General features: G+C 44.3%; 1 protein-coding gene across 2 annotated transcripts in view; it reads right to left on the bottom strand.

The window, feature by feature from the left end:
* Positions 1 to 10,577, bottom strand: part of LOC147717224 (keratin, type I cytoskeletal 17-like) — a 109,459-nt gene extending 98,882 nt beyond the window's left edge. Inside the window, exons 1-3 of one of the 2 annotated variants that reach the window (XM_086924173.1) lie at positions 9,942 to 10,577; positions 2,828 to 2,910; positions 81 to 237 (exon numbers count right to left, since the gene is read on the bottom strand). In XM_086924173.1, the coding sequence (XP_086780299.1) occupies positions 81 to 237; positions 2,828 to 2,910; positions 9,942 to 10,517 (816 nt within the window). In that variant the 5' untranslated portion in view covers positions 10,518 to 10,577. The remainder of the gene's footprint in view (positions 1 to 80; positions 238 to 2,827; positions 2,911 to 9,941) is intronic. The other variant, XM_086924174.1, reaches the window with a different exon arrangement.
* Positions 10,578 to 12,231: the final 1,654 nt, after the last annotated feature.

The following is a 12,231-nucleotide window of genomic DNA, read 5'->3' as shown; positions in this document are numbered from 1 at the left end:
AAAAACATTTAAAGCTAATATAGGCATTGATGGCGGCAGTCAGGAACTAATGGGACTAATCGAAACTGAAATGTTCTTACGTCTTCGTGGTTCTTCTTGAGTGCCGCCAGCTCCTCCGTCAGACTCTCAATCTCTGACTCCAGGTCAGATTTGGCCAGGGTCAGCTCGTCCAGGACTCGGCGAAGCCCGTTGATGTCGGCCTCCACACTCTGGCGAAGTATCAGCTCATTCTCATACCTGGATGAACATTTGGAGAGAGAGGGGATGAGGGCTCAGCTAGGCTGGAAAGATTGACCCATTGAGGCCACAGACAAAAGCAGCAAGAATCAGCAGCAAGTATCTACCGAAGGAACTCACACTGCGGCCTGCACATATTGAGGTGTGCTTGTGGGGTGCACACAATGCAAATATTATTTACCTAAGGATACACCATGTCCTGGTTAAGTTCTGGAAAAAATTAAACAATTTTGAATTGTTCCACACAGGATAAGAATGGTATGTTCACAAAGGAGGGATTGCAAATTGTTAGAACTTGGGGTCTCTAGTTGGCAGTGGTAGATACCTTAGTCCAAATAGGGACCCTTGCTTTTAGTCAGGGAAAGGAGGGACATACTCTCAGATAAACCCTGCTCACCCCCTGGTAGCTTGGCACGAGCAGCCAGGCTTATCTCCAAGGCAATGTGTAAAGTATTTGTAACCACACTCCCAGTAACACAGCGATAAAACCACAAATGGCAAACATAGTGTACTTTATCGGTAAGGCAAACATACCAATTATGGACAACTAATTATCATAACACTTTATACAGGAAGCACTTGCTCTTTGACACTGATCAGCAGTGGGAAAGTTCCCAAAGCATCTAAGTCGCAACAATGTCAGAAAACGTTCTAGGAGGAAGGCAAAAAGTTTAAGGATCCTTAGCCAAAAAGGGCCAAGTCCAACACAAATACTTACCACAACCAGCCTAGCTCCTGACTTATGTGCTTGCTATCTAGGCATTACAATTTCAGGGACATTTCGAGCCCAGCAGTTATACTGTAATGCTAGGACCATTGGTATAAAACATTGTCCATTCGCTGCCTGGATTCACCGTTTTAGGCCTAGAACTGCATCCTAAGTACAGGCTCACTCAAACCCTGATTCAGTCTGTCTTCAGATTTCTCTATGCCCTTCGTCCACAAACGGCACATTAATCGAGTGTACTTGACTCTTCCTTTCTTCCAGGGAACAACTGGGATGCGGGGTTCTCACTGTCTCCTCTCCGCAATGCTTACTTGAGTAAAGTGTATCAAGTATGCCAACCTCGAATTTGAGATGCACTGATACCCCTGTGCTGTGACTCACACCAGGCAAAAGTTACAAGTGGTAACTTACCTCTGCTGACTCCGTATTCGCTTGCCTCAAAGATCCAGTGAAGACGGTTAGAACCTGTTGTAATCAAGGATCGATACTCGCAGGTTATAAAAGATGTAGGTTTGTTAGATTTATTTCGGGTTACAGGTAGGCCCCACCAGGAGCAGAAAGGATGATGGGCTGAGCAGCAAGGATGTTGCTGCTGGTGGGGAGTTACCAGTAACTAACCTGAATAAAGCTACATCCATAACTTACAAGGATCCATCATATTTGTAACACTGGTGATGATTTAAGAATGAACCTACGTGTGAAAGGTGAATTGAAAAAGATGATTTACTGGGAGAAACGGAGAAACCAATAATAACGTACTGAGAAACTAAGAGTACATTAAACTGAAGCTTGAAATGAAGAGGATTGCCTGGTAGTCCCACCTCTGTCTATTTCATATGACAGCCTGCAGGCAACCCTTGTATGAAAGGCGTTTTGGATCTGTTTAACTAATGCAGATGGAGTTGGAGTGGATGGGCTGAGCAGCCAGGATGCTGTTACTGGTGGGGCATTACCTGTAACTTGTAACTAAGCTAAATAAACCTACATCTACAACTTACAAGGATCCATACAGTTTGTAACAGAACCATAACATCATTCCTTATGAAGAGTGGACAGGAGAGAGGTTCTCCTATTCAAACTCCAGGTGCCATCTCCTTTTTGAAGGAGCCAAAGGTGTAGCTTCTTCAAATGTTTTATTTTCATTAAGTCCTAAAACACAGCACCGCCAACCCACAGCAGGGCACACATCTTCCAAATGACTTCCCCAGCAATTCTCCTACCCCACCAATGCAGATGGGGGTCATAGAATTTCAGATAAGACGCTACATCAGGCTTTCCTGGCATAGGAGACAGAAAACAACAAAGGTAAGCCACAACAACACTCTCAACTAAATATTTTCTCTTCCTACTAGTGTTGCCAGTCAAACATTACTGGCCTTGATTACTATCTCATTTGTGCCGGTGGTAGTCAGTTGTCTCCAACAGAAGTTGTTTCTGCCCACTGGGACTCTCACACTTGTACAACAAACAGCATTCGTGGTCAAATCCCCTGCCTGTCCTGTCCCTCAGTCCGGCCCCGCCCAAGCTCAGGCACAGATGTCATGTGAATGATGATGTCATAATGGGTCTGGTATGAGGCAGGGCATGAGTTGTGCAGCATGGCGTGTTTACACAGTCAACTTCAGGTCTGGCGGGGAATAGAAGAGAGACAAGCCTACCCTGCAAGCTTAGTCCCCAGTAAAAAGCAAAATAGAAATGAATATTACTTGGCAACAAGTCATAATCATAACTTTGTGCTGATGTGTAATTTGTTTTGCATAAATAAGATCTTGATTTGTTGCAAAATCGCAATGGACACAATACATAGAAAACAAGTTACTAAATAATGCACTACATTTCTTAACTGTGAGAAACAACACTTACTTCATTTTAAAATCATCCGCAGCCAGCCTTGCGTTGTCAAGAGTCAGAATAACCCTGCCGTTGTCCAAAGTGGCAGCCACAATCTAGGAAGCAAAAGACTGCGTCAGGCTGAGATCAGAGAGACAATGGATGGCATCTTTGGGCATGGGAGCCCTACTTGTACTGTGTGCACCTCTGCTTGCCAATCTAAAGGGAGAAACGAGGATTACTGGGAGCCAGCATGTAAGAATAGATGCCAGCATGTGCCCCCTTCAACCTGTCCTTGCTTTTTAAGCCAACGTGCCTTTACTTTCCAGGGCTTGACTTTTTAGGTCTCGCCTAAGCCATTGCTAACGTGATGCTTTGGCGAGATATTAAGTAGGGACTTTCAAAAATGCTCCCAAAGGCTTTTCCAAGTGGATTGCCTACAGTGCATGTGTGCGATCGCATGCACATCGCACACCATTTGGTAGCCTGTGAGCCTCTCTCCGTACTCATGCTGGTTTGCTTGCAGCCGGCTTCAGATTTCAAAGGAATCCGCTCTCCCGCACCCTGCCGTTTCTGGCTTTGCTCGTTGAAGGCTGTCATGCCCAAGATCACACCGACTGTCAGTTGCTGCAACAGTGTCTTTCACTTTCACAGCCGGCCGCTTTGATGTTGTTTTGTTTACCATGTGCCAGAGCCCTGTAATAAACAGCAGCAGCTGGCAGGCCCCGTAAGGGGCAGAGAGATGCACACAATTAAACTTTGTTTATTCACAGACCATTTGCCATCCGCTGCAGTTTACCCTAAAGTTATATACTTTTAGCTAGAATATGCCAACCAGTTTTACAATATCGTTTTTTTTTCCATTAGAGCGCGAGGGAAACGCTTTAACTTTTGCCAATGCTTTCACTATCTAAAACTACAAAGAATAAAATAAATAACCGTGCTCTTGTGCCTCTCCTTCCTTCCATGCACCTGTGCTCTCTTTGCTTTCAGTGGCTCTCTGTCCTTTCAGTGCCTCCCCTCCCCCGTGCTAGTCAGTTCCAGCACTTGTTTCTGTCTCAACCCCCATTCTCACACCACCTCTCACTCTTGTTACATCCCCCATCCACACACCTATACCACTCAGTGCCACATAATTATATGCTACATAATTACACTGCGCTCAACGCAACATACACTCCAAATACCACATGATTACACGCCATATAATTACACTGCACTCAACGCAACATACACTCCAAATACCCCTCAGTGCCACATATTTACACTCCACATAATTACACTGCACTCAGCGCAACGTACACTCCAAATACCACTCAGTGCCACATAATTACACGCCACATAATTACACAGCACTCAATGCAACGTACACTTCAAGTACCACTCAGTGCCACATAGTTCAATGACAGGTAATTATACAGCACTCAATGCAACAGACACTCCAAATGCCACTCAGTGACACATAGTTACACACCACATAATTACACTGCACCTAATGCAACATACACTCCAAATAACACTCAGTGCCACATAATTACACGCCACATAATTACACTCTACTGAATGCAACACACACTCCACACAATAACAGTCAGTGCCACATTAGTATATGCTACATATTTACAATGCACTTAATGTAACATACACTCCAAACAATACCACTCAGTGCCACATAATTACATGCCACACAATTACACTCTACTGAATACAACATACACCCCACACAATACTGCTCAGTGCCACATAATTATATGCTACATAATTACACTGTGCTCAACGCAACATACACTCCAAATACCACTAAGTGCCACATAATTATATGCTACATAATTACACGGCGCTCAACGCAACATACACTCCAAATACCACTCTGTGCCACATAATTACACAACACATAATTAAGCTGTACTGAATTCAACACACTCCACACAATACCACTCAGTGCCACATAATTATATGCTACATAATTACAATGCAACATACACTCCAAACAATACCACTCAATGCCACATAATTACACGCCACATCACTCAGCGCCACCACAGCATCAATCTGTGCAACCATTCAACAACAACTGGTTCAAATATGTTCTCTCAATGTTTCAAGCTTTATTACAAATGTCACAAAAAGATTTTAATATTTCACTTGTTCTTCGATTTTCGTCACAATAAAATTCACTGAGCATAATCTTCACAAAAGTTATTTACAAAAGTTGAAGCTATTGCCATTATAAATTACAATAACTTTTATTTAATTATTAACTAATAGAAAAATGTAAGCCATTGATATTTGTAATATCAATACGTCTAAGTCACGTAAGTACAACACATATAGCGTTACAAATGCTATAGGTGTCACATTTGCGAAAGTTATAACTATTGGCATTGTAAATGACAAAGCTATTAGTTCGGTATTTTCAAAACCAACACATAAATAAAAAAATTGTTGTTTACAATACCAATAGCTCAAACTTTCCTAATGCGAGACCTATTGCATTGCAAATGCTTGTTTCCTATTCTAGCTAAGGCCCACAATTCAGCAGCCAAATGAAAAGCGGCCCTGATGTGACTGAATCCTCCCCAGCCCTACTGGCCTTTTTAAGAGATATTCCTTCTTTTGGGTTATTCGCTATCTTCTCCATAGCCAAGGGCACATCTACAATGATGCCAAGTGGCCCCATGTCACGTGCGCGCCCGCCATCTTTAAAACTTCAGGCATTGCACTGTGGGTAGGGTTGCTTTCTCCCATTATATCTGTGGGGCTGTAAATCCGGGACTGTTGAGTGCTGGTGGTTACAGTGCTTGGGCACCTGAATGTGCAATATTCTAGATGACTCCATGTCACTGAGACACCCAGTTTTCACTCCAGGACATTCAGCTAACTTCTCAATGCCTTCTGGGAGTTGCAGTTTGACTCACTTGAATTGATTAACTAACATACCTGAAACCAATGATTGTAAAAAGAAACCCCCGAAAATGTTGTACACCTGTGAATGGAGATGTAATATTAAGAATGTGTAAAAATCACTCCGGAAGCACTCTGACGATATACTAATGGGAGATTGGGCCCTACATAAATGCCAGATAGTAACATCGACGTGACACCGGGTTTCCTTGTCAGTTTCCCTGTTGTTTTGGCAGGTAATACAAGAATTCTTCAGTAGCTTCAGTACCACACCCTTCCCTCTTATTCACCACTGCATGAGGGCACAGCTGGTTTCTATATTGTACACGAATAGAAATGTATGAAAATCAGGTTTCAGTGAATATTTTCACTGAATGACCAAGTAAAGAGTATTGGTCTGTTTTGATCCTATTAAAGTCTTTCAATCACTTCAGAATTACACAAAAAAGTGCTTCATTTTCCCTTTCCGAACTGATTGATGACTCTGTACAGTTCGTTCGCAGGTATTTACATTTTGTTGTATGTTACAAGAAACTGACATTAACCTTTCCTTTCACACCAATAAAGTGTATTATGTGACATAATTGACTTTACTTTTCATTCTGACTGCTAAGTGAGAGGCGTTTGTAAACACTAACCCCCTTGTAAAAAAACATGCCGCAATTTGCCAGTAGACAGAGCCTGTCATTTGACCTGTCTTTGAAGCAGGAAATATGAAAAGGTAAAAACAGAATTTGACGGACATCTTAATGTATTATGTGGACTTTCACAACCCATCAAAACTCTGCACAACTTAAATCTTCACAGTTTGGGAAACAAAACACTTGTCTAGACACATAAGTGCCTCACGGTCACATGAACTACTCCTCCAGCTCTTCCAGAATGACTACCTGCTGTAGACTAGGTTCTTGTAGTCTGGTTTCTGCCATTATAAAACCAAGACTGCAAGTCCCAGAATCCAAAGAAACAACCTGGGTTACAGTAGCTGACAATGTAATAACCTGGTAAACTTGGCAGCTGTATATTATGTACACGTCTGAGAAACGGGGTCGTCGATTTCAAGTGTCCAGTGTCTGGTGTCAGTTCTGTTTAGTCAGGGCATTGTGCAAAGTGATATCCTGAATTTATAATGGATGGAAGGATCAATACTATATATACCACAGAGCCACAACTGAGCACATATAAAGCAACTGAAGACGTTATAGCATGAACAGCCACTACTCATGAGGAGCAATCCTACTTAGTGCTGGCTTTCTAGCCAAGGGCGCTTTGCATGCTGGGATTAATAGGCCGAACGTTTAATGGGACAAAATGAAGTGTTTAGCCCCAGAAGGCAAAGTGCTGTTGTTATTGCTTAATGTTGTTGCGCATGGCTCCCACCTAAAGCCTTTAGCATGAACAGCCAGATTGGAATTTGGTTATTCACTGGAGTGACGTCTCAACAGTGACCAACCAAAGATATTAAACAACGTTGTGACGTCACCGAAGGGAAGCAACGCTTCTACTTTTTTCCGCCGCATTAGCTGGGTCTCCCGTGCCGCGAGAACTGCAGCAGAATGATGGTTGACGGTTAATGGGCGAATATCAGGGCCGGCCTACGACATGGGGAGCTGGGCCATGGCCCAGGGCGCCAATCTCCAGAGGGGCGCGCCGAGCTGTCAGCATTAAAGCCCTGTAGACAGCAGCGTCTCTCTTACTTGACTCCAATGGATGAGGCTAAACTGCATTTAGTCTTAATTTTTTACTTGCTTCAGTTGACATTTTGTGCACCATGTACCCCTTTCTTCCCAACTCCCTCTCTCACCGACACCGACCTGCTGACACACAAACACCACCATTAAGCATGGGTGGAAAATCCGTTTCGCTCGCGGATTTTGCGGATTTTCGGTAAATTCGCAATCCGCGAGATTCGCGAATCTCCCGCAAAATCCGCAAATCCGCGAGCAGCGGATTTTATGGCTTGCTCGCACTGTTCGCGTGAGTTCGCGGCTTCCCAGTACAACTTCGCGCCCCGCGAATAAGCGCAAAATTGCAGAAATACGATCTTAGCAAAACTGAAACTACTTACCAGGTTCAAAAGTTCAGGCTCATCATTAGTAGCCATTTCCTGTAGTGCTTCCTGAGGGGCCCCTCCAGAGTTCAGTTGCCAGTTGCAACTATTATGTGACCCTGCTCTGAACCTCAGAATAGTTACACATATGCCACAAAGGTCCTGAATTACAGCTAAGGGAGACAAGCAGGAGCCAGGCTGGAAGTTCAAATCCATTAATCAGCCCCTAATTCATTATTGTCAGTTGGGGCAGGGCAGGTGTTGTAACTAATTTTGCAACAATGAAAGCACTTAGCAAGTGCAAAAGATCACTAATCAGGAAGCACTAAGGAAGCAGGTGCCAGCTAAAAAAATATTCTGTGACACATTAATCAGCCCCAAATTAATTCAGGTCACTTGAGGCAGGGAAGGTGTGCTTGCTTTGCCACAATAATGTACACTGACTGGACAACCAGAGGGTGCTGTGATGAAACAGAGGGTGGCATGGGTGGGCCAGAGGGTGGCATGAGTAGTCAGAGAGTGGCAGTGGTGACAGAGAGTGGCAGTGATGAAGAAGAGTGTCCCAAACAGGCTGGACACGTAGAAACAACAAGTTCGCGAAACTTGTGACCCGACAGGTAAGTTTGCGTTTGCGAAATTGTACAAAACCCTCGCGAACTGGCAGAAACCCGCGCGAACACACAAAAAAAAAAATCCGCAAATTCGCGAGAATTCCTGGATTTTGCGAATTGCGAGTTCGCAAATCCGCAAAATTCGCGAACGCGAGATTCGCAAAATTCGCCCATGCTTAACCACCATTCGCGCCACCAGCACCTTGGCACCAGAGTGCTTGAGCTACAGCTGCGAGTGACTCAGAATGTTTAGTGGAGATGCCGAGAAATGTGTGTTCAGAGGCCAGTTACTGCTTTAATGTGTGACTGACCCGTGAACAAAACGTCCCCCCTGCTACACAATTTTATTCAGCAGCTGCAGAGGGGGCGACAACTGTATCCGAGCAAGGGCCTGCTCTGGGGCTGCTAGAAATATAACAAGTTTTTTCCACAAACGTTTGCTGTAGAATGGAACCGAGTTGAAGAAGCTACAAAAACAGCAATTTTGGGGAGACAGTTATAGAACTGATTAGCCTAGCTTTTACCACGTCATTGTGTACAAGTGAAATATCACTGTGAACAAAAGTTAGATTTTAGCAAAACAATACCATTTTGTATTTAAATTGTTGACAATTCTTATATTTCACAATCATGCTTGCCTACTCACCTCAACATCTGTAAGACTCTTTCACTAGGTTAATGTAAGGTTTTGTCACAAAAGATTTATGTCCAATTGGAGGCACCGTTTGATCTGGTTGGCAATTATTATAGATGAATATGTCAGAAAACCTTTTTATGACATCATACGCCACCAAAATAAAACATTTTAGAAGCACAGCTTCAATTCAGATTTTAGCATAAAACAATTATTTCCTTGAGAAATATTCACAGAAATGTGCAAAGAAATACTCCTCGTCTTTGTGCATATTTCAGAAAATATTCAGACTTCGTCATTCACAAAGGATGCGCACATTTTCTGAGGGAGAGTAAAGTGAATAGCTGTATACACGTTACACAGATAGGAACTGGCACAGGCTAGGATCCTGCATACCATTGGATCTCATGCGTCACGTGGTGAGGGGGCAGCAGCCAATAGAAGACATCAAATTTTGTCTTTCGCTACACGTGCTCGAAGTCTTTACAAATGAAACTACGATGATTAAGAGAAACGTAATGGTCAACCAGACACGACACGCCCTACTATTGGGGAGGTGCCGCCAACACAAGCCTCAAGTTTTTACACAAATAGAATAATTAAACACGCTCGCCTTTGTGCGAGATGTATTGGAGGGATTGCAGATGTGAATGTATAGTGGAGCTTCCACAATCTTAAGTAAATCAGAAAATGGATCAATTCTGCATGGAAATATAAAGATACTTTGCAATGCTGTCTGGCATCTATAGTTTTCAACCCCAAACTTATTGTGAAAAGAATGGCGTCCGGGCACTGTTTCCTGCCACCAGTAGGAATGGTTCCACTGAGTACTACCGGGCAGTATGGTTATTAAATAGGATGGGATTGGCTGCAGTTGCCCCAGGTCTAGTGAGGAGGCTTGGCTTTGAATCTCCAATCACTGTTATGGGAAGAGTAAACATCATCTACCTTTTGTTGGAGTTCCTCGATGGTCTTGTAGTAGCCACTGTAGTCACCTCCGGTGCTTGATGTAGGTTTGTGCTTCTCATACCACTCACGGATCTTGCGCTCCAGCTCAGTGTTGGAATCCTCCAGCTCCTTCACCTTATTCAGGTAGGTGGCCAGGCGGTCGTTGAGGTTCTGCATGGTGGCTTTCTCATTGCTCCCAGCGAGGAGGCCCCCATCACCGCCTCCCTGCAAAAAGCCACCTCCACCTCCCTGCATAAAGCCACCTCCAGAGCCCCCACCAAATCCGTACCCTCCACCAGCTCCATAGGCCCCAGCGTTTCCATAGCCAAACTGAACCTCTTGTCCCCCACCTGCCCCAAAGCCCCCGCCAGAACTAAAACCTCCAGCAGAGCTGCCGCCAAATCCAGTGCTGCCCCCACCACTAGCAAAACCCCCGTAACCACCGATTCCACCAGAGGCAAAGTTCCCAAAGGAGCCTTGGCCCCCCATGGCACCAGCGCCTCCCGCACCAGCTGAAGAGTACTGAACCGAGCCGCTAGATCCTTTGAAGGACCGCGAGGAGGAGTAATGGGACATGGTGCTAATCAGTCGAAGAACTATCAGAGTACAGTGTGGCAGCCGAATCCCTCTCCTGAGCTGTGCGAAGAAAAATGCCCCAGAGCCTCCTTAAATACCTATCCCAGTGGGTGGCACTCCAAGCATCTGCTCCTTCCCAGAGCGCGTGCCAGCAACGGAGCTGTATGCCAAGGAGGAACAAATTTATGCTGAGGTTTGCACAGATGCCTGTTACACCCACCTGTCTATCAGAGGGTTTCAGCTTCATGTTTGTTGGGAGCGACAGTTCATCTCTTTAGGGTGGTTCATCTTTGGAAGTGATTATCATTCTCTTTGTGTCAGTTCCTAAAAAAACACACAGTACCTGGAAGAAGATTCTGCTCCTTGCGAAGAACAAATTAATCACCTGGAGGAACAGAAGTCTTGAACAGGTGCCAAGTAAATTTCTGATCTGATCTGTGATTAACAAAATTATTGACCTGAATGTGGTTCCCTTGCCTAGAAGAAGCAAGCCAATATCAGTAACATAGTTACCTGTTTAAAACTTTCTTGAATGTACTGCTTATGCAGCTGTGGGCAGAAGTTAACTCTCCTATATGCATTATGGGAATGTCCAGCGCTGAAGGAATTTTGATCCATGGTGGAAAGATGCCTTATAGACATAACTGGTACATGGTGCCCTTCAGGACTGAACAGGTCATTCTTAACAGGTGGGGAGATGTAACCCTACAAAATATGCTAAAAGTCTTTGTAGGCTGGGTCTCATGGTGGCCAGGACAAACATTTTCCAGCGACGAGAGGCTCCCAAGTCATGCAAGAGCTGGATCAATGGAAAATGGACATGAACTGGAGCTCACTGGCTGAAAAACAACTCTACGAAAACAGAAGGTGCCCACAGTAAAGGGAAAATATTTGGCAATCGTGGGCATCAACGAGGGGAGTGCCTGAACTGAATGTGCCTATGGGCCATGGCACATCTGTGAAGGTGGAAGCGGTAGTTTCCACAAGAATGTCAGGGTGGTCAATTGCTTTGTATAAGATGATACTGGTTTGGTGCACTGTAAGGATGGGCTATATGTTTTTGGTTAATAAAAAGATTATTAAAAAGTCTCTTGAATGTTAATTATGTTATATTTTAATGACGTTGGGCTCCATTTATTATTACAGTTCAAAGTGGTGTAGTCTTCTCCTGCTATTAAAAGGTTGCATTAATATATAATTAACATTTAAATGTAAAGGTGTTATTTTCTATGATTTGTTCACATTTAGATTGTCCATAACTAATGTAGGCCTACATTGGTTTCCATCTTAGTTTGTAACAAGTGAACATTTTATTAAGGGCGGGCAGAGAACTCCACTGCGGAGATTTGCCTACTCCCCGCTCCGCTGGGAAGTCGGAGTATAGGGAAAAACTCCGACTCCACAGCGGAGCAGAGTTAGCCACCCCCGCCCTGCTAAATAGGCTCCCCGCCTCCACCCCTCTAATAAAAAATAGTTACCTGTACTGCGGTGTCCCTAGGCTGCCCTCCTCCTCCTCGTTGTCTCTCTCCTATGTCAGACAAACATCTTGCGAGATCTGCACATGAGCTTGTGCGCGCCCATGCGCATTTCTGGCAAGACGTCTTGAGAGAAATGCGCATGTGAGCTCACAGGCGCATCTGCAGATTTTGCAAGATGTATGTTCGATTTAGGAGAGAGACGGCGAGACAGAGGAGAGCAGCCCTGGGACGCGGCA

Source organism: Lissotriton vulgaris, chromosome 5 (genome assembly GCF_964263255.1).
Source record: "Lissotriton vulgaris chromosome 5, aLisVul1.2, whole genome shotgun sequence".
NCBI lineage: Eukaryota > Metazoa > Chordata > Amphibia > Caudata > Salamandridae > Lissotriton > Lissotriton vulgaris.
This window is presented reverse-complemented; position numbering and strand designations above follow the sequence as displayed.